General features: G+C 36.3%; 1 protein-coding gene across 2 annotated transcripts in view; it reads left to right on the top strand.

Annotated features, from left to right (window-relative positions):
* Dph6 (diphthamine biosynthesis 6) overlaps positions 1-23228 on the top strand; it is a 124398-nt gene extending 101170 nt beyond the window's left edge. For both annotated transcript variants that reach the window (XM_027422257.2, XM_027422258.2), the window contains 4 exons: positions 7065-7126; positions 19084-19178; positions 20591-20678; positions 21950-23228. In XM_027422257.2, the coding sequence (XP_027278058.1) occupies positions 7065-7126; positions 19084-19178; positions 20591-20678; positions 21950-22003 (299 nt within the window). In that variant the 3' untranslated portion in view covers positions 22004-23228. The remainder of the gene's footprint in view (positions 1-7064; positions 7127-19083; positions 19179-20590; positions 20679-21949) is intronic.
* The last annotated feature ends 869 nt before the right edge of the window (positions 23229-24097 follow it).

Consider the following 24097-nt stretch of genomic DNA (forward strand, 5'->3'; position numbering starts at 1 on the left):
GAACCCAGAAGTAAGTCCATGCCTCTATGATCCACTACTGCAAGGGTGCCAGTAACATATGACTGTGGTTTATGATTTATTAAATTATAATTCAGAGGATTCAGAAAGCAAAATCAGCCTCAAGCTATAGAGATCAGGCAATGGTGGTACACACCATTAATCCCAGGACTCAAGAAACAGGAAGATGGAACTCTCTGAGTTGAAGGCCACCCAGGGCTACATGAGGTTGAATCAGTCTAAAACAGTAACAGAGTACATGCCTTTAATCCCAGCACTAGAGAGATATATAAAAGATAGGAGCAGGGTCTGCAGTAGTCAGTCCCAGGAGTCTCTAGCTCCTTTGCTAAGAGTATAGCATTCTGAGTGAATCTGGGGAGCAATGAAATAGGGAGCAGTTTGAGGATCGCCCCTTTGGTCTCAGCTGAGGTAGAGGTAAGAGCTGTGGCTGGCTGCTTTGCTTTTCTGGTCTTCATCTTGAAGCTTGAACCACAATATCTGTCTCTGGTCTTTTATTTATCATGTTACACAAGAGAATAAGATGGTCTTCTTAATGTACAGTGCTGGAAAAAGGAGAAAGACAAATACCACATGACCTCATTTATATGTAGAATCTATAAATGTGAAACTTTTGGGGAGTGTACAACAGTTAAGGAAGGAGGGTTTGCATTGTGAGTTCTGCAGATGAATACATTCTGGAGATCCCATGTGCAGCACTGTTACTGTAGCTACTAGCACTGTGTTGTGTACTTGAAGTTTCCAGTGTTTTGTTAACTTTTTACAATTTACATTTTATTAACTTTCAGTTTTTCATTTGGATAATGGTTTCAATTTTATATTATGATTAACTGACCTATAAAAATCATGTAGATTCATAGACTAGAGAGAGTAAATCTTTACTTTTCCAAGGGCAGTTGAAAGTGTCTTACCTTGTTGCTTGGGCTGGCCCCAAACTCAGTATGTAGCCTAGGGTAGCCTCAGATCTGTGGTACTCTTCCTGTTTCAGACTCTGGAATATAGGATTACATGCATGGACCAACATCCCTTGTTCAGTAGGGGTTTTTACCATATTGGAAGGCATTAAGTAGGGCTTGGAATATGTATTGCAATGGTAGAACACTTGCCTAGCAGCAGGGGAGCCTGGTTTCAGTCCTTAGTTATGTGAGGTGATGGAAAAGTAATTAGCTTTAATGTGATGAATACTTGAAATGTATACATATGTGTAATTATTAAGTTGAATACTTTAAGTATACATGATTTTAAACTGTCAAATATACTTCAATAAATTTGGCAAGGAGGAAGAAGAAAATAACTTGATCAGATTTGCATTTTACACGGTTCATTCTTACTGTCATCATTAAAATGTATACTCCTCGGGCTCTTTTCTGTATTTTTTTTTGACTCACATTGAGTGTTGTCCTACAGTCAGTTCATCTCACAGCTTCTGTTTCTATTTCTGAATTTCCAGTCCAGGCCTCTCTGCTGGGCTCTGACCCCATTTACCTCAATGCCAATTAGATGTCTCTTCTCTGGAGAGTATTAGGAAATGCAGCATAGTCCTAGAATGATATTTACCCTTTATTTCCCTTCCAAATTTTGCCTGTCTTGTTTCTTTGCATCTGAAACAGTGGTAGCTGGTACTATTATCTTTTAACTTTCTCCATAATAAAAACCTGAGAGTCATCTGGACTAGTTCTGCAAGTACTGTCTGTATCCTACCTACCATGTGTTGCTCTCAAATATGTCCCCTTTCTTACTAATGGTTTTGTTCTAGTACAGCCTCTCTCACTTACACCATTGGTGTGCCCTGTTCACTCATTTTCCATCTTTCCTTCAATCATGTTTCCAGTGAAGGAAGAGGACTGAAGCTAGCTAGAATGACCTTTCTAAATTTCTAACTGGACCAAAGGTTGAACTGGATCACTCTGCAGTCTGCTAGAATCCGTCAGTCTTCTGTAATTCAGCTATAAACTCTCACTAAAACCATAAGGACCTGGAATGCATTTGTTTATTTACTTGTTTATTTGCTTGTTTTTTTGTGTGTTTTTGTGGTTTTTTTTTTTTTTTTTTTTTTTTTTTTTTTTTTTTTTTTTTTTTTTGCTGCATCTTTATCCTTAGCTCTTTGCTTTCCCACAACCTCTAACCTTACCAGGCTTCCATGTTCCAGTAGTCCTCATGTTCAAAACTAGTTAGAACACTGAGGCAAATGTTCTTAAAGAAGTATTTCCAGTATTCTCTTCAATTGTCCTTTTATGTTTTACTTTGTATTTGTTCTTTTCATGTTAAGAACTGAAGAGTATTTTTGAAGTAGCAAAAAGGAAAATTTTGTCCATCACTAGGTAAGTGTTGATTACTATAACTGCATAATTACACTCAATGTGATTTACTGGCCATTCATTTAATGCATACCATAGATTTTAAAGTGATTCCATAAAGTGAGTCTACTTGATGTTGAAAATCTCAGTTTATAGATGTAAGAAAGAAGACCCACATCAAGACAAGCCTTAACACAGTGACTAAGATGGTTAAGAATCTGGTGACCTAATTAGAGAAGTGGAAAGTATAAATGTTGAAATAATGTCCTTATTTGAGTGTTCACTTTCACATGTCAACTCAGTTTTATTTTAGACATTACATAACCAGTCTTTTTTCCTATCTGTCATTTTTAGCAAAAATTTTTCCATTTCATTTCCAAAATGCTCCAATATGTTATAATGATATAGGTTTTGCATCTGGGGACAACTAAATATTACATTTATTTAGAAAAAAATAAATTTTACAAAATGGGGATTACTTGTGAACATGATAAAAACAGCAAGAGATTATGTGCTATGTCTGTGTTTGTGTCTATATGTGTGTGTGTATGTGTGTTAATTGAGAACTTATATTAGATCTTCAGTTTCTGCTTCCAATGGATTAAATGAAAATTATAGGCAGACCAGAAATTGCTTTTCAGACTGATTATGCTGTTTCTAATATCAGTAGTGATTTTACAGTTAAAAGTGTACACTGCTAAAGTTAAGATGGGAACAAAATTCATTTCACTGGACTCTGTTAAAAATAGCATTATCAACTATTTTGTGATGTTTCCCACACCGTATATTGAGCTGTCCTGAAGAAATAAACCTCCACTTGCTTTCGTGACAGTAGATAATAAATTGGCTGATATAATTCAGCTGAGATGTTGAAAACTGCATGGAAAATAATGGGGCATAACATTTTAGGGTTAACATTTATTCATAGATGATGCAATTAAATAAAGCACGCATTAACTTCAAGGTCAGTCAGTAAAGTAATAAAATTGAATATTTTAATTGAATTGTAATCGTTTCCCATTGATACATGCAACTAAAGTAAAATGGATGTCAGCTCTGCAAATTATAGTTCTTCCTCCTAATTAATTTCTTAATTCTGCATGGAGTTATCCAGTGCCTAGGTCTTGTTGTGGGTTTATTCACTCACCCAGCTTCCATCAAGGAATGTCTTTAAGATGTGATTGAATGGTTAGATGTCAGAATTTACAGCAAATCTTTTATTGTACCTTAAAGAAAAATTTTGTGAGTAACTTAAAGTAATCTCCTGCCTGTGAATTAAAGAGTTTTTGAAATGAAATGACATCCTACATGCTCTGGGCTGTTGTCTTCTTTGTTAATATTTTATTTCTTAATATCACTATTTATATCAACATTAATAAATGGTTCAGTGACTAAAGTTTTTAGGAGACATGAATACATTGAGACAGCATTCTGTACCTGACTATTGAAGAAGATAAACTAAGAAGATTCTGAGAGATTTCAGTGAAGTGCAGTTTGTATGTATTCACGACGTAGGCTTCACTGGAAAAGTCATGAAATGGAGTGAATCTAAACAAGAAAGGTCTGTCTCTCTTGTGGAATGTGATGAATTGAAGCTTTTGGATAAAGTTTGCAGTAAAGAGTCTATGAGCTAATCTGTCCTTTTCATAATCATCCCAACGTGTTTAATGTAATGTAGCTTTACATAAAATAAATAAGAAACAGGTAATCACAAATATTTTTTCAATTACACTGACATTGTGTTGAATATAGATTCTGGTATTTTTAAGGAGAATATTGTATGTTTTAGAACAGATGCATTAGTCATTAAATAACTATTTTTTAATTGACCAAATGAGATGTATTTGAACATTACCAAATTTTTGTCATTAATAAAACTTAAATAGTTCCACATAATAGAATCATTTCAGCACAATGTTGTGTTTCAGGACTACTGTTTAGTTGTCACCTCTTCCAGTAAAGCAAACAAGTTAAACACAGAAGCCATGCATACTTTCCAAAGTTTGTTTTCAATTTCAACTGGAACATTGACTTGGTTATTTTAAAAACTTCTAAAGAAGTCCAGTGGTGAATAAATTTTATTGATGCTAATCGGACCCTGAGCTTCAATTCTCAATTATAAACATTCCTGAATATCAGAGCTCTCTGTGACTAACATACAGTTAGAAACTCTTAATCCCTGAAAGGAGAAGAGAAAGGGAAAACTGTAATCAGGATATATTGTTTGAGAAAATTTTCAATAAATACACAAAAAACCCCAAAATACCAAATTCTTAGAGCTGCATATTTATTGAAAATTAGATGGTAATTTTGTACATTAATTAGATCCATTTTACCAGATATTTATTTTAAAGACATTCTTTGTTAATAAAAGTAAATTATATACAAACTGCACATGGAATAGTAAAATGTTTCTAAATAAGCAAAATTTAGAAAAATGTGTGAAAATGTAAGAAAAATAAGAATTCATTTTATTGGGTTTTCATTTGCATATTATTAATAATTTATAGTCATTGGTGCTCTTGGAATTAAGAGTTTATTGAGAACTCTTCTGCATCTGAATATCCTGAAGGGATATGACAGGTACTCTTCCTACCACATCCACAACTAGTAATGCCCTTGTACTGAAGCCTGGACTGATTTAAAGATATCAATAATGAGTGGGTTAGGTCATTGCCTTCTCAAGGACATTAGCATCAACCCCTAGAGATCTCTGGCTCTTATCCAAGAAGTGTTTTCTTAAAACAACCTGAAATGCATCTCATATGAATAGTAATCATGAGGTCCCTAATGACTTTCTAATGAACAGAAAAAAAAAGAAATGAAGCAAATGTGGAAATGTCTCTAATGGAGTTTCCTGCCAGGTGTGAGAAGCAGAAGACATAAGTAGGCCTTATTGAGGACAGTTCAACATATAAGCCTGACATTACTCTTTAAACCTAAAATGTCTCCCTCTATTATGGTATCTCTTATCTTCTTTTCTTCTATTCTTCCCCCGACTCAACCTTTCTGCTCCCTCATGTCCTCCTCACCCCTCCTCTGCTCCCTTTCTCATTCTCCAGGCTTCCTTTCCCCTCCCCCCATGCTCCCAATTTTCTCAGGAGATCTTGTCCCTTTCCCCTTCCCTGGGGGACCATGTATGTCTCTCTTAGAGTCTTCCTTGTCACCTAGCATCTCTGGCAGTGTGGATTGTGGGCTGGTAATCTTTTGCTCTGTGTCTAAAATCCATATATGAGTGAGTACATAGCCTGTTTGTCTTTTTGTGATTGGGTTACCTGGCTCAGAATGGTTTCTTCTAGTTCCATCCATTTGCCTGCAAATTTCAATGTCTGGAGATCTACAAAGGTGACACCAACTAACAGTCTATGCAGCAAAGGAGAGGCTACCTTAAATGCCATCCCCTGATAATGAGATTGATGACTGACTTATATGCCATCCTAGAGCCTTCATCCAGCCCCTAGTGGAAGTAGAAGCAGACACCCACAGCTAATCACTGAACTGAACTGGAATCCAGTTGCAGAGAAGGATGAGTGATGAGCAAAGGGGTCCAGACCAGGCTGGTGAAAACCACAGAAACAGCTGACCTGAACAATGGGGAGCTCTTGGTCCCCAGACCGATAGCTGGGAACCAAGACCATCATGGGACTGATCCAGACTCCAGGAAAGTGGTGTCAGTGAGGAGACTTCGGAAATACATGGGGTCTCCTGTAGTAGATCAGTACTTATCCCTAGCATAGGTGTGGACTTTGGGAGCCTAATCCACATAGAGGGATACTCCCTGAGCCAAGACCCACGGGGGTGGACCTAGGTCCTATCCCAAAGGTCATGACAAACTCTGAAAACCCCCTATGGAAGTCCTCACCCTCCCTGGGGAGCAGAAAGGGTATGTGATAAGTAGGGTTTATTTGGAGGGGTGTGGCAGGGGAGGAGGGGAGGGAGAGGGAACTGGGATTGACATGTAAAACAATCTTGTTTCTAATTCAAATAAAAATGAAAAACAAATTGATAAATCTATAGGGAGATTAATGAGAGAGATTATGAATATAAATGACCACCATCTTGTATGGGAAGTCAAACAAAAAAATAAGCGTGACATTACCATTACTATATATAGTGTTGTCTAATGTAGAAAGATCTATTCAGAAAAGTACCCAGGTTACCATATTGAATTGAGACGCTTTAAGTACTGAAATTGGGATATTTTTGGTAAAGAATTATAGACTATTTAAATAGACACATTGTTTTCAAAATAATTAAGATTTTTGATTTCTTAGTATGAGTGTATCCACATTGTACCATTAAGTGAATTAATTTTATAGGTGTAACTATTAACTATTCTTTTTTGTTCTTATTCTATAATTACATTTAAAGTTAAAATAAGAATAAAACAGAAAGATCACATTGTTTTCTTTAAATAAAATAAACCACAACAACTAAAATGCCTACGTTTTGCATTTCCTGTCTTTGAAATTATATTAGTATAATTCCCTAAAAAAGAAAGTCAAATTGAAGGAAGCATCTGCCTATTGACACACCTGAAATAAACTAAAACTTGTTTTTTGGGAGCAAGAAAGCCAACTATCCCAGGGAAATGGGAAAGTAAATGATGACAACATACATTTAAGTTTAAAATCAAAACCATTTTAAATACATATACATTGCTTTCCTAGGTGAGGAGTCAAGGGAAGGGATGTGTGCCTATATAGTTCTAATCTGATACTTACCTAGAAAAAATTTAACCTTTCCTGACAGGTTTAGACCCTGATAAGCATCTTGGGAAAACCCTGGGTGAAATGGAGCCTTATCTTTTGGAGGTAAGAATTTATGTTCATCTTCAAATATCAGGATCTGAAGGCGGGAAGTAGTACCATAGTGTAATGACTATAAGAATGAACTTGGTTTCAGAAAACTTTAGATGCATTCATTTTATGATTTGTGAAAAGGTTAAACTTCATAGTATCTATAGAAGTGTGTTTAAAATTATATAAGATGATTTCCAGTTTGAACCAAACTGGAATGAGTCTGTAATTGCAAGAGTAAGCAAGCACAAAGGAAAATGCTGTGAGGACATGTGCTTTTGTTAAAATGGACGCCATGTGCTGCAGGGCTATTACTGGGGTTGGATGGATGCCTCTGCAGAAGCACAGTCTCTCTGGCTTATTCTCAGTGTCAAGAGCAGGAGTGGGAGCTTCTGTGGGTACTGAATCTAGTCCTCTTTACAAAGACGAATGTACTTTCCAAGAATATAAGGAATTATCCTAACCATTTCCTCATCTTTTGGGCTAGTTTTTGATGCATTATGAACAGATTTTTAGATTTATGTCTTTGATGGTATTTTCCCATCCTTACAAATAAGCACCTTCATGTCTACTATTGCCAAGCCTGAAGTATGTTCTCCACACTAAAAAGAATATTTATTTTCATTATTCCTTCCTGTTAATTCTATTGAATTGTAGTTGAGATTGAGAGTTAATGTTGGGTTTGATACAGCTCAGGTTCAGTCACTGAAGCAGTGTGATTGTTAATTGTGAGATTTTTAACCTACAATCGAGAGACATAGACAGTGACTGTTCTGTGGAAGAGCTGACCTCTGCCTAGTGTCCTGTCCTATATCTTATTCCTCATGTCTCTAAGTGTTGTCAGGGAGAGCACTTTGGCCTGAGCTGCAACTCTCCACAGTAACTTTATGGGCTTTGTATTGTCCTTTAGAATTACTTGTAATTGGTGATTTTATAGTTGATCAATACATAACAAATGCTTAAAAGTCCCTAAAACATTAATTTCTTCTTTGATTGATCAAAACTAAGCATTTGTTATGTGAGAAACAGATAATAAAGATTAAAAGAAAAATAGAATGAGTACACACTTATGACAAATTATGTTTCGTTTCTAGAGAAATTGGTGTTATGTGAGTTTTTAATTGGTTCATTTCTATTTTCACGTGAGCATCTTGCAACCATGTGTTTTATGGCCATGGCTCTGTCTATAGTCACATCTACTCACTGCCCCAAGATTGCATTAGCTTCTCGCTCCCAAAGCAATACTGATACATAATGAAGTCAAGTTTTAGAAAGTGAAAAGAAGGAACTGAGACACTGTGGCTTTGACAAAAGAATATCTTACAAGCCCTCTCTAGATTTTGACATTAAGAATTTAAGGACTCTGTAGAAAAAAAAACAATTAATTATGGTGGCTATATATAATAGTAATGTACTATGTATTCCATAAATCTGGAAGGAAGGAATTTGCTTTCCATAAAAATATAATCATTGAGAAAATATATATGTTTACCCTAATTAAAATATTATATGATATATAGTGAAATATTATATATATATATAGAGAGAGAGTGAAGTATTATATGGCATCCCATTAGTGTGCCCAGTTGTGTGCTTCTGTTTTAGAGGTATTTTTAATTCTATAAGAAAAATAAAATGTACATAATGCTTTAGAAAATGTCAAGCTATTGGTTATGGGTAAACCTGACTATTGCATATAGTATTCAAACACAAAAATGATCTATAGGCCATGCATATTTATGATACACATATGTAATGGTGGATTTTATGTTTAAACTTGGGGTTTAAACCAGAATATCTCATTATGTATGTTCAAAGATTGTAAAACCTGAAAATTGAAACACTTTAGATATTCAATTTATACCAATACATGAGGCAGAAGAAACAGGTTTCAGACATTAGTCTCCTTCTTCGAAGTTTATCTTAACTAAACCTTTTCAGGGAAATTAAAACCACATATTGAAAGGTTTAGAATACTGATGTGAAGATTATAATTATGTAAACAATGAGGAGTAAATGAAAACTTTCAAGGAACAGAGAACAATTATTGTAAGTAGTTTGACCAGCAATACCTGATTGTTGTATTTAAAGAGAAGCAATAAAAGTCATGTTAGTTCCCAACTCTCCCAATTTGTGGCCCTCACATTTTTCTGAATGTATATTGTAAATGAGCTATTGGTCTCTATTGTCTTGTGATACTTGTAGAATTGAATATTGAGTATTTTCATAATCAACCCATGTTACCAGTTCTGTGCAAATGCTGACATGGGAAGAAAACAAATTGAACACTTTGTGTTTTTCATGGAAAATGTACTGTAGAAAGTGAGGGGAGGAAAACCCCTAATAATCTGCATCAGATACATCAACCTGGTTCCTAATGTAAGCACAAGTAGGAGCTGCTAGATGGAATTGGGCCACAGGTCTAGGGATAGCTGATAAAAGAATTTAAACAGATTTGAATGACGGGTGAAATTTACCTGGGCAGTGGCCACAAGTAAATCAATATGAATGAAGACTCATTAGCAGGAAGGCACACAGAGACAAGAATAAACTTGATCTAAATGAAATTAAACTGGTGTTGATAGATTGGTAAGGAAAAGGTACAATGGAAATATAGGGCAGTCTTGAAGGGCCTTCCGGGATGGACCAGACAATTTAGGATAAGAAATAATAAGATTTAGAGGACTCTTCAACAGCGATTCATATTCATACAACAGTATTTATTCATGGATTAGCAGTGTAAAGATTGGAAGTAAAGTCCATGAAACTGTTATAGGAAACAGATGTGTGATAGAACTATATGGAAATATTGTGATAGGAAGATGAAAAAACATTGGCATCAAAATTTTCACAAGCTGGAAAATGAGGAATCAACAATTATTCACACACAAGGAAGGGAATCAGAAGCACTTATTATTACAGATGACAGTAGAGTTTAGTGAAATACCATGACAAGCTTGATCATAAATAGACTAGATTTTATGTCATAACATGTAACCTGAAGACAAATGTTTTTAACCCATGAGACTGGAGAGATGGTCAGAGGGCTAAGGTTTGTTATTTGTCAGTGTATTGCAGGTAGTCAGACAATGGCTAGATGATGATGCTTCTGTTCTCTATATGAAGCAGTTATGGAATACTGTTTTCACCCTACCCCACTACATGAGTTTCATTATCTCTCATAGTTGAGCTATGCAGTAAGTCAATGCTGAAAGTATACTGTGTGCTGAGTGGTCTTCATGAATGACTAGTTAGTTATCTAACAAACCTATGAGGATACAAGTATTGGTGTAGCATTTTCAATTGAAGCATCACTTGTGAGGAGAACTTTTTCAAAGTCATATGACTAGGGAATATCAGAAGTAAAATTGTGTCTAAGTATAGCTGATTTCAGAGCATTGACTTTGTTCAACTCCTAAGTCATTTTGAGTTTTAACTAAAATAAGAATAGCAATGCCTTAGCCATAGAACAAAGAGTATGAGCAGTAACATTAGCAGCAGAAGAGCATCCGTCATGTCAGAAGCTAGGAGATTAATGCATATGAGAGGGAATACAATGACAAAAGAGCATACTACAAAGATCCATCAGGGAGTATGTGTAACTTAGCAATAGGAAAAAGAATGAGAAAAAAGTTAATCTTGTATCCTGCCACTTTGCTGAAGGTGTTTATCAGCTGTAGGAATTCCTTAGTAGAGTTTTCAGGTCACTAATGTAGGCTATCATATCGTCTGCAAACAGTGAGAGTTTGACTTATTTCTTTGCAATTTGTATTCCCTTGACTTCCTTTTGTTGTCTTATTGCTGTAGTTAGAACTTCAAGAACAATATTGAAGAGGTATAGAGAGAGTGGACAGCCTTGTCTTGTCCCTGATTTTAGGGGAATTGGATTGAGTTTCTCTCCATTTAATTTGATGTTGGCTGTTGGCTTGCTGTATATTGCTTTTATTATGTTGAGGTATGTTCCTGTTATCCCTGAATTCTCCAAGACCTTTATCATAAAGGGGTGTTGGATTTTGTCAAAGGCTTTTTGGGCATCTAGTGAGATGATCATGTGGGGTTTTTTCCTCAGTCTGTTTATATGGTGGATTACATTGATGGATTTTCTATGTTGAACCATCCTTGCATCCCTGAAGGGATGAAGTAGGGGATGAAGCCTACTTGATCATAGTGGATGACAAGCTTGATCATAGTGGATGATTTCTCTGATGTGTTCTTGGATTGATTTGCCAGTATTTTATTGAGAATTTTTGCATCAATGTTCATGAGGAATATTGGTCTGTAGTTCTCTTTCTTAGTTGTGTCTTTGTGTAGCTTGGGTATCAAGGTTATTGTAGCCTCATAAATAGAGTTTGACAATGTCCCTTCTGCTTCTATTGTGTGGGACAATTTGAAGAGTATTGCTATTAGCTCTTCTTTGAATTTCTGGTAGAATTCTGCAGTGAATCCATCTGGCCCCAGGCTTTTTTTGGTTGGGAGACTTTTGATGATTGCTTCTATTTCCTTACAGGTTATAGGTCTGTTTAAGTTACTTATCTGTTCTTGATTCAATTTTGGTAAGTGAAATCTGTCCAGAAAATTGTCCATTTCCTTTAAACTTTCAAATTTTGTGGAGTACAGTTTTTCAAAATATAACCTGATGTTACCATAAATCTTTCTGCCAAAAGCTGCCCAAGCACTACCACCACGTGGGTAGTCTCTGCCAGCCACCTGAGTTCTGCCCATCACGTGAATGGACAAAATAATACAGAGACTTCTATTATGTACAACTGCTGCTTGGCCAATGACTAGGATTCTCATCTGTTAGCTCAGTCTTAATTATCATAAATCTATTTATTTTATAAGACTTATCAGACACCTTCCATTGGCGTTCCTCCTTGCCGGGATACTCACGAATCTGGAGGAAGAGCGGAGGGGAAAACCACTTCCTGTTTGTCCTTGGTTAAATATGAGTCTCCCTGCTATGTCATTTCCTGCCTGGATCACCACTTCTCTACTACATTTCCCAGAATCCTCTTTGACTCCTAGACCTGTCTGACTTGCTGCCTCATTGGTCAAACAGTACTTTATTTATCATCCAGTAAGACAAACACATACACAGAAGCACTTCCCCCATCAACCTGAAGATTCTCTGTATTTCCTCAGTGTCCATTGTTATGTCTCCCTTTTCATTTCTGATTTTGTTAATTTGAGTGTTCTCTCTTTGCCTTTTGGTTAGTTTGTCTATCTTGTTCAACTCAAAAAAATCTGTAGCCCTACTATATACCCATGACACATTGGTGGAGAAAGAAATCAGAGAAACATCACCCTTTAAAATGACACAAACAACATAAAATACCTCAGGGTAACACTAACCAAAAAAGTGAAAGACCTGTACCATAAGAATTTTGAGGCTCTAAAGAAAGAAATCAAAGAAGATACTAGAAAATGGAAAGTTTTCCCATGCTCTTGGATAGGTAGGATCAACATAGTAAAAATGGCAATCTTACGAAAAGCAATCTACAGATTCAATGCAATCCCCATAAAAATCCCAACACAATTCTTCACAGACCTTGAAAGAACAATTCTCAACTTTATATGGAGAAACAAAAGACCCCAGGATAGCCAAAACAACCCTGTACAATAAAGGAAATTCTGGAGGCATCACCATGCCTGACTTCAAGCTCTATTACAGAGCTATAGTCCTAAAAACAGCTTGGTACTGGCACAAAAATAGACAGGTAGACCAATGGAATAGAGTTGAAAACCCACATGCCTATGAATACCTGATTTTTGACAAACAATCCAAATTTATACGCTGGAACAAAGAGAACATCTTCAACAAATGGTGCTGCCATAACTGGTTGCAGACATGTAGAAGACTGCAGATAGACCCAAGCCTATTGGCTTGCACAAAACTTAAGTCAAAATGGATCAAAGATCTCAACATAAATCCAGCTACGATGAACCTATTAGCAGACAAAGTGGGAAATACCCTTGAATTAATTGGTACAGGAAACTGATTCCTGAACCAGTAGCACAGACACTGAGGTCAACAATTGATAAATGGGACCTCCTGAAACTGAGAAGCTTCTATAAGGCAAAGGACACAGTCAACAAGACAAAGTGGCAGCCAACAGACTGGGAAAAGATCTTCACCAACCCCACATCTGACAGAGGGCTGATCTCCAAAATATACAAAGATCTTAAGAAGCTAGTCTCCAAAACACCAAACAATCCAATTAAAAAGTGGGGTACAGAACTAAATAGACAATTCTCAATAGAGGAGTCTAAAATGGCTGAAAGACACTTAAGAAAGTGCTCAACATCCTTAGTCATCAGGGAAATGCAAATCAAAACAACTCTGAGATATAGCATCTTACTCCTGTCAGAATGGCAAAATCAAAAACACCAATGACAGTTCATGCTGGAGAGGTTGTGGAAAAAGGGGAACACTTCTCCACTGCTGGTGGGAGTGACAACTTGTCCAGCCACTTTGGAAATCAGTATGGCAACTCCTCAAGAAAATGGGGAATGAGTCTACCACAAGATCCAGCAATTCCACTCCTAGGCATATACCCAAAAGAAGCACATTCATACAACAAGGACATCTGTTCAACCATGTTCATAGCAGCACTATTGGTAATAGCCAGAAACTGGAAGCAGCCTAGATGCCCCTCCACCGAAGAATGAATAGAGAAAACGTGGTACATTTACACAATGGAGTACTACTCAGCAAAAAAACAAAAAAAAAAAAAAAAAAAAAAAAAAAAAACAATGGAATCTTGAAATTTGCAGGAAAATGGATGGAACTCAAAGAAACCATTCTGAGCGAGGTAACCCAATCACAAAAAGACAAACATGATATGTACTCACTCATATATGGATTTTAGACATAGAGTAAGGGATTACCAGCCTACAATCCACACTGCCAGAGAAACTGGTAAACAAGGAGGACCCTAAAAGAGACAAACTTTGTCCCCTGGATAAGGGGAAAGGGTCACCATCCCCTGAGCAAATTGAGAACATGGGAAGAGGGGGAAGGGAACTACAAGAATGAGAAGGGAAGAAAAGGAAGGATGCAGAGGTCATGAGGGAGCAGAAAGGTTGAGTCAGGTGTAGATTAGAAGAAAGGATAGGTGATAAGCAGGGTTTTAGTTGTGGGGGTGGTAGGGGAGGAAGGGAGGGAGAAGGGAACTGGGATTGTCATGTAATTCAATCTTGTTTGTAATTCAAATAAAAAAAGAACACCATTTATAAAATAAAATTGTAGTGATTTGTATAAATCCCATGAACTTTTCTAGGTAAGAGTATATGAGAAGTCTGTTTGCTTTGTCTCCCCCCATCTTTGGTTTTAGAATGAATAGCAGATAAGTGAGATTTATTTTAAAACAAAGTATCATGATTTAATAAGAAAATTTTACAGTTAATGCTAATACTATCTGTTAAGGGTTAAAAATTCAAACATGGAGATTATGAACTCCTTACTTTAGTTCTGTAATTATCCATCTACAACTAAGATTATTGTGAATATGCATATTAAGTAGACATTCCCCCAAAACAAATTCATGTAAGTCATTCCCTTTTCATATGCTGGGAATTCACTTTTAAAATGCTGAGATTCCAAAGTATTTCTATAAGCCATGAATGGCTCAAATCAACCACATCTGCTCCAACAGTTTTTCAAAAGCTTACTCTAATAATAATTATATGGCAAACTAATATTCTCCTCTGCCCAAAAGTTACCTACAGGAGAGTATGATTTAGATATCTATGAAACATTAAACATGCTTTTATGCAATGAAAATTATGTTAATACACATGTAAAAGTTACTTCTTAATAAAAGCAATCTGTTTACAGAATAGAAACTTATTTCCTCACCAAGCAAAATACAGACAAATAGCAAACGTGTTCATATTACCCACTGGCCATCTGATCTCTATAATTTACTGTATTAACTCCCCAAATGATTAAATGTGAAGAAGGAGAAAAATAGTGGCATCACCCATTCAATGGCTAATAAGAAGAATATTGTTTATTCCCTGTATTAGATCTCCAAAAATGGAAAATGTGTATCCTCTTCCCTAGACAGAATGAAAGACATCAGTAACTTCTCTTTCTTATCCTTGGTAGACAGGGGCAGTTTGTTTCTGGTTCAAATTGAAATTGTCAGTGCATGCCAGTCAGGCTTTTCTTATGGGGCATGCTCATATTTGAACCATAGCAGGAGGGCAGTTGATTGTTGAATACTATGTGTGATATAATGTTCAGTGCAAGTGTCCAGGAAATGGAAAAACATAAAGTCAGGTGGCATAAAAAGCCATGCATAAAAAAATTCTACATTCCAGACATAACACAGAATTGAAATACAGAAATGAGTTTCAGAGCAGATAAGGTACTGTAGCCTATTAAGACTGATTGTCTATGTTGAAGAGAAAGAAACTCAATTTGGGCTTATGATCATCACTTCAAATTTTATTTTACAAAATTATCCTTTTAATTTTCTCAAGTCAATCAGGGTCTTTCCAAATCTGCTAATCATTCTAATGCCTACATATTCATGTGTAGGATGGACGGAATGCTGGAAGCCTTTGGTTATGCCTGAAATAGTTCAGTTTTACCGAGAAGGAAATGATTTGCCACCTAAGGTTTTTTAGCTGAAGAATACTGTACATATAGTATTAAGGAAAATTAGCAAGGTTGTAACATGCTGGGAGAAATTGGGAAGGTAAATATAGGAAGCAAGAGAGGAGCTGGGTTTTGAGAGTTGAAGTGCAAAGTGGCCATAGGGGCCTTCAAATGGAAGATGTATTTTATTCTGTACCTTGTTCCGGCCACACATTCTCGTCATTGTTCACGGCCATACTTCTAGTGTAAGTAATAAAATCTGCAGCTACAAAGTTTTGAACAAGAGCTGTTGACTCAGTAAATGAATTCATGAACTTTAGAAAATTAACCTGCGTGTGGAACAAAAGCAGAGAGTTAAGCTCTACATTAGTATTTCAAGTCTCTTTTGCATTGTTGTAGCTAGAGAATTGGGGTATATAGGGAGCTAAGAACATTGTTTTATCCATATTGAATTTGAAAGAATGTAAAGGAAAAGAAAAAGTAAATCTAAAAAGAGATGGAAAAGAGTAACCAAATTTCCACATGAAGCTAACATAAAGAAAGAAATCATTTGGTGTTTCCCTTACAATAATGCTGACAGAATCTTATCAAGGAGGAATTAAGTAGAGTATATGATAATCCCAGTTTTAATTGTGTACTTCAATTGTGTTTGTAACTCAAATAAAACAAAAAAGAAAAAAAGAAAGAAAGAAACAGCCAGACTGAGAGGACTTACTGAGAACAGTGTAAACATGATTAACAAGTCTTAGAAATATAAATTAAAGGTATAGTGCCTGAACATTTCTCTGGAATATATACTTTTGGTTCCTAAACTTAGGGAAACTTAAGGAAAGTGACATTTTCTGTGCTATGCATATTTCTTGCTTTTATATTCCAAGAGTCTTGTGTTTTATAGAGTACCAATTCACTGAACAAAGTAGATATCGCTGAAGACAATGCTACCACGTTACCAAGAACCATACAGCTGACATTTGTGACTCACTCGCTTATGTTAAGCATAAAGCTAATTGAGCTTAGGGAAGCAACAGAAATACCAGGATTCAGTAAGAATGCTTATTGATTTGTCAGCCTTAGAAACCATTGGGGCTTTTATCCAAATTTCATGACTGGAAACCTATATTTCCATATTGGTAAATTAATAATAGAAGAGGAAAGTAGGTTCTAAATATTGCTTAATATCACTATTTGATCATTACTTTGTGGTACTACAATATGAATTTCAAGAACTGAAGACATTGTCTTATTTTTTTATCTTTTTCTTCTCTCAAGGCTGGTCAATTAAATATTTGTTGAGAAGATGATTGATAGGATAAGTAAATATTAATAATATTTTGTGGAAGCTAAGGATATTGCAGGGCATATACAGATGCCATTGTATACCTCTTAAGAGCAAATGTTGAATTAATGTAGCAGATTATGTTACTTTCCAAAGGACTAACAGAATCACTACTATAGGGTGTAACAGCCACCCAGACTTTAACACTTCAGTTATTCTTTGTATTACAGAAACAAAAGAGAGTTTTCAATGAGGCATTTTCCAGTAGAGAAGAACTAAGTATTGATTGTATGTAATCTCCACATAGACTGGCCAATGAGTCATAAAGGTGAAATTAGAAGGTCCATGATGGGAAGTTGTTGGAAAATCAGTAGAACACCAATTACAGAATAAATAAATACCCTGAAATCCATATCTCATTGTTATTGCTGTGTGTTTTTTATTGCAGAAAAGATATTAATTTAATTTAGTTTAGTATGACAAAGCAGTCTTATTTTATTATCTGGTCCCATAGGGACCACCCCTTCTAATTTGGCCTTGCAGAGTCTCTGCTTTATAAGTTAGGCAAAAGTTTATCCAACTTACCCTTTGGAACCCTTATAGAAAATACTATCCCATTCTCCTTCCCACACTCTCCCTGCTGTTTGGCTTTTCCGTGTGTCTTCCTTGGGGTTTTTATTGCTGTAAAGAGACACCATGACCACAGCAACTCTTATAAAGATAACATTTAATTGGTGTGGCTTGCTTATAGTTTCAGAGGTTCTGTCCATTATCATCATGACAGGGAGCATGGCAATGTGCATTGCTGCAGTAGTAGCTTAGAGACCTACATCTTGCAGGCAACAGGAATTCAGTTGATACACTGGGCATTATCCTGAGCATAGGAAACCTCAAAGTCCACCCCCACAGTGACACACTTCTCCAATAAGGCCATGCCCACTCCAAGAAAGCCACACCTCCTAATATTGCCACTCTTTATGAGATTATGGGGACCAGTTGCATTCAAACTACCATACAGTGCCATTCACATTACTTCTGACTCACTGTGAGTAGAATGTTCATAGATCCACACTGAAGCCACACAGTCAGAATAGCAGCACAACTACAAAAATTCTCAAATAAGCTTGTAACCAGCAGGGAAAGCTGAAGACTTACGAAGCAGCCATGTCATTGGCAGTAAGAAAAAGGATCTCTCCTCTGAGCTGAAAAAATTTGGACTTGTGGCACTTATGTGCATAAAAAGCTATTCCACTCTGAATCGGGGAGCTGTGGAATTGTGATGGCAAAGCTTCAACAGAGAATCTGGCAGATCAGTATCAGTGACAGCCTGTGTAAGTGTCCTCAACACTGAAGCCCGTTGTGTATCAGCAAAGGGGTTTCACTCTCCATATCAGAGTTATCACGTAATAGCTTATAGTTAAAATAAATAATACAGGGGGTTTTGTTTGTTTGTTGTTTGGGAGGTTTTTGTTTTGTTTTGGATTAGTTGCTTGGTTTTATTTTAACTTCAGATTAATCACTTTGTAAACTGAACCTTATTAAGACTTTCAGAACTTTTTAAAGACTTTCTATAGCTTTGGAAGTTCACTGGTTTTTAGTACCCTATAATACTCCTTAAAGTAACATCCTCTAGCATAATGTGTGTGATTTCTATTTGTTTATAGACCTAAGAAAAAATAAGTTTCTTTGTTTGATAAATTCTCTAATAATATCTTTGCCCCTTCAAAGTCAAAGAGCAGTAGGTATATGGTTAGGCCTTATCTGTTCTCATGCTAACTCCCCTGCCTTTGAGTCTAAAGCAAGCATCAATGCTAAAATTTATCATATCTTTAAGGTTTATTCATTGTAAATAAAAGTTTTGATTCCCTCTACCTTTTAAGCAAGGTTTGAAATAATTACAATGTTTTATGGAAACATTTTTCAAATGACTTCTTTAAACACATGTCTTAAGCAAAGGTAATATTCTGTAGCCTACAATATATTTTATAATCAGTATCCTGCATTTGTTTTCAGGAGAGGATAACCTGCTAAATGAGTATTTTAAGGATATCATTTTAATTGTTCTTTTTCTTCATCTTTCCTGATTCTCAGCTTTCTAAGAAGTATGGTGTCCATGTATGTGGGGAAGGTGGCGAGTATGAAACCTTCACTTTGGATTGCCCTCTATTTAAGAAGAAAATCATTCTGTAAGATACCATTTCAGCATCTTCCTTTTTCTTAAATTTAAATGATAGAAGCAACTCAGCATTTAGCTTGAGGCAGGTTTGGTTGCAAGAAATAAAACATGTCCCTTAAGTTCACAAACACTCAATTTGTTTAATCCCAAGGAAGTTGTGTGAATACTTAAATCAATACCTGACAAGACGAGGCCTTCATAGAGGGCTGTAAACTTTTTAGACATTGCACTTTCGTTTACTTGCTGATTACGGCTTGCAGTAAAACTGGTGCCTACACACTGACACTTTTATCCTTTCCTGAAGTGTGAATTGCCTGTATTATTTATCTTTCATTACGGCTACGTTTGATAAACTGCCACATCAGTAGCCTGTGGGTTCCATTAACTCCATCCTCTTTTTCCTCTTTCTTGGCTTTAACAAGTTAGAATGATGAGACTAGTCATTTCTCTTCAGTTACTTGAGGGGGAGGTATTTTTACATATAAACTTTGTTTTGAAGCAGATTCAGTTTATGGTGAGTAGTGTGGTACCCCTGCCATAAATTGTAAAAATTAGTATAATGAAAAATATGGGAACTTAGTCTAGTTCATCACTTTATTAGTTGTGCTCTATATTATGCCACAATTCCTGTGTGTTGGGGGAGCATTTCCTCTATTCGTTTTGTTTTGTTGTGTTTTGTTTCTCCTAAACTTATACTTCTGTGAGTTTGAGGCCAGCCTGGTCTACAGAATGAGTCCCAGGACTCCCAAGACTACACAGAGAAACCTTGTCTCTGTAAAACAAACAAACAAACAAGGTTTGAATTCTTTGAACAGTTAATGAACAAGGGAATAATCTGGAACATTAAGACAAAAATTGTTGGCCAGGTGGTGGTAGTAAATGCCTTTAATCCCAGCACTTGTGAGGCAGAGACAGGCAGATGTCTGTGAGCTCTAAGGCTAGCCTGATCTACAAATCAAGTTCCTGGACAGCCAGAGCCATTAAACATAGAAACCCTATCTGGGAGAAAAAAAGAAAAGCAAAGAAAAAGAAGAGAAAAAGAGACTAAAACTGTTTCATCTCCAAATCCAGTATTCGTGACTCTTGCTTTCATGGTCTCCTAACTTCTTTTGCATTGATAATTACCGTATCACTAATTTATTTTGCATTTTTTCAAGTGTCTGTTTTTTCCATTGAATTCTGCTGATCACTATTGATGGCAATTGCTTTTACCTTTATAAGCTTGAAGTGAAAACATATCTGTACTAAGTATAGAAGGTAACCAAGTTATTACCTGGATATTTGTGAACTGTGAGTTCATTTCTATGCAAAAGCATCAGTGTTTCCTAGTATTGGAGGATTTCAGGCCTCTTCTCTCAGTAGAAAGAATGTTTAGCCACAACGTATGGATTTGGTAAATACACTAAATTATCTGTATTGCAGGGACTCCTCAGAAGTAGTCATACACTCTGCTGATGCATTTGCACCTGTGGCTTATCTTCGACTTTCAGAGTTGCACCTGGAAGAAAAGGTAAGTAACTGTCAGATTGCAGTGATTTCAGACAAGTGAGAGGTATGCATTAGTTCTATCGTGTGATCCTCTAACAAGAGACAGTGGAGCACAGAAATACATTTATGAAGTAAAAAACTTATAGGTTTTTAGGATGTTGTATAACACAAAAGGCCTTACATTCTAAAGAAATTTATGGTTAGTTGAAAAAGGAATGATAAACACTAAAAAGGCAAGAACAGTATAAAACCAGTAAGTCATCTAACTTGATAATGGTGTTGTTGTGCATAAGCATTTGGGGTAAGACTTGATGGATTTTCATTATACAAGGCTTTTAAGTGGGAAAAAAAGGAGAGAAAAGTTTTCCGGAAGTTATAAATGAGAAAATGGAAAAATGAAACAAAATGCAGTAAAATAAAACATGAGTTTTATTTTAAATACATTGGAGATCAGGATGGAGCAGATCCCTGTTCAGTCTGTCTTTGGGGATAGGATAAGATCTGTGTTAGATTTTTGTATGAAAGACATAGAGCGACTACCCTCTGTTCTCACTTATATAAGGAAAGAGAGTCATGATAGAAAACACAAATAATAGGAAAAGGTCTTGTGTCCTGTTTTCTTGCCCACTTCCTGAGGCTGTCTATGTGTGACAAGGAATGATTTTCACAAAGATATTTTCAGGTGTGGGCAGCTTCTCTAAAAGTAGAATGAAAGCAGTGGTCCCCAAATCTCAGAAGAGCACTTACTAGGACAGACCTACAAGATGACTCAGCGATTAAAAGTGAAAGCTTTACTATGAAAGCCTCATTATCTCACACAACACACACACACACACACACACACACACACACACACACACACACACACACACACACACACACAAATTATGCATGTCAATCTCCCAGAAAACCTAATGATGAGCAAGATTGGATACTTATAAATAATTGGAGTAAAAAGTAAGCATTGGTAAACTTTTATCAAAAATTGGTGACATCAAAGACTGGCATTATTCCATCCAAACACATTCCAAATTCAACAAAAGGACTCCGTACTTTTTTAGCCCCCATCTGCTTATGCTGCCATGAGCACAGCTAAGAACTAAAATACTAAACTCTTCCTTAAGCATTTCTCCCTTCTAAGCTTAGCTTCACCCTGTAGCTCACCAGGTAGGGTTCTCCTGGTATTTTGTCATCTTCACAGGCCAGTAGCCCATTGCAGATAACTTGTTTCTCTGAGATATGATACTACTGACATTAATAACTATGTCGCATTTTCCTTCTGTTTTCCTGTAGGTGTCTTCAGTACCTGGAAATGGTGAAACAACTAGTTATATACACAATTCTTGAAATTTACGCTGCATTTTAAAAATTATTATGACCAACATCTCTTATTACATTTTTATGCTTCTTCAAAAAATATAATGGGATCATTGATTAGCTGGAAGAATTTCAGTGAATTCTTCTCTAATATTGCCAGTTTCCTCAAATTTATTTCATTTTTAAAAAGTAATTTCTTTTATTTTTGAAATTATAATATAATTATATCATCTCCCCCTTTCCCCTTTTCCTCCAAACCCTATAACATACCCCTTGTTTCTGGCTTTTGAATTTATGGACTTTCATTGCCATCATTACATACCTCACATTTTCTATGCCCCTGCTTCTTTCTGCCTCTCTGCCTGCCCCCCATTGTGTGTGTACATGTATGTGTATGTGTCTGTCTGTTTATGTGGAGAGAGAGACTGCACATAAACATACACTTTCCTAAATACAGAAATACAACCTGCTCAGTCTGTGTAACATTACCTGTGTGTATGTTTTCAGGACTGCCCATTTGGTATTGGATACCAATTGCTGTGCTCTTCCCTAGGGAAGACATTTTCTTCTGCTCTCAGTAGCCCTTGGTTGCCTGAAATTCTGTGTGCAGTGTTGAGGCCTGTGAGCTTTCCTGTTTACTTTAGCATGTCTGTTGGTGTCCTCCTTGTTGGGCTCATGTTTAGGCAGCCTTGTTAATAAGACTTCATGGGACAACTTCTGAGATTCCTGGGAGAAGCAAACTCCGTGACCCTCTGGATCTTACAGTCTTTCTGCCTCCTCTTTACTTTCTTCTTTGGTAACAAGTCTCATGGCCCTTTGGGAGCATTCCTCTTTATTGCCCTTTTATTTATTAACCAGATCTCTCTTTCTTACATTTTTGGTTGTTTGTTTGTTTTAAGCCAGAGTTTCTCTGTAACTTTGGTTTGGAGCCTGTCCTAGTACTCACTCTGTAGACCAGGGCTAGTATCAAACTCACAGAGATCCACCTGTCTCTGCCTCCCAAGTGCTGGGACTTAAGGCATGCACCACCAATGCCCAGCGACCTTTCTTTTTCATTTGTTTCTTCCCTTTCTTTATACCCCATGTCATGGAAAACAGGCATCAGAAAGTGAAGAAGACCCTATCCTGACAATCAAGCATACTGTAATCGTGTCACCAATGTGATTGATTTTTTTTGTTTTTAATATAATCATTATTCAAACTTTCGACATCAATGGATGAGAAGGAATATATTAAATGGCTGGTTTAATAATCATTGATTTTTTTGTATATTGCTGAGTATGATGTAATGAATTGTGGTTGCCTGGATCAAGACATTTCAGAGAATAATATTAATATTATTGTGATTTTTTGGTGAAGAACCTGGCTACTTTTAGCCCTTGTCCAAAAAGTTTGCCCAAGGTTAAAGTGAAGAGTTTTGGATTAATTCCTTTGGCAAAGGAAATCTCAAAACGACCTAGTATACACTCTGTTGTGTGGTTACTAGTGTTAACACTAATGAAGATTTATAATGAAAAGGAGCAAACTGAGCAAGAGAAAATATTTGGGGAAAAAATGAGCACCAGCTAAGTCCTGTGTTCAAGAAGATGAACAGATTAAGAAATGAAATAAACCATGTGGTGACCTCAGGGCAAGATCCCACCCAGCTAAGTTTTCAACTTGTGAAAAGGAATAAAAGAAAAGCTTAGATTTGGGTGGTGGTGGTGCACTTCTTGAATCCCAGCATTCAGGAGGCAGAGGCTGGTCGATCTCTGAGTCTGAGGCCAGCCTGGTCTACAGAGCAAGTTATGAATGATTTTTTAAGAAAAATTTAAAAGTTACTTTTGTATACCTTATACAATTTTTAAAGGCAGACTTTTTTTTAGAGTAATTTTATGTTCTCTGCAAAACTGAATGGAAAAGCACAGAGGCCCCGTGTATATTTTCTGTCCCATAGGAACACAGTCAGCCTCATGTCAACATCCTATACTAGAGAGGTATTTTTGTTGTAGCTGATAAACCTACCTTGGTAGGTCCTTATCATCAGAGGTCCTTCATATTGCACTTACATCATCCCAAATTCCTATCCATCTCCCCTTTTAAAATTGTGTCTTCTCCCAACTTCTTTTGAGTTGGGTCCTTGCT

Source organism: Cricetulus griseus, chromosome 6 (assembly GCF_003668045.3).
Source record: "Cricetulus griseus strain 17A/GY chromosome 6, alternate assembly CriGri-PICRH-1.0, whole genome shotgun sequence".
NCBI classification, from domain to species: domain Eukaryota; kingdom Metazoa; phylum Chordata; class Mammalia; order Rodentia; family Cricetidae; genus Cricetulus; species Cricetulus griseus.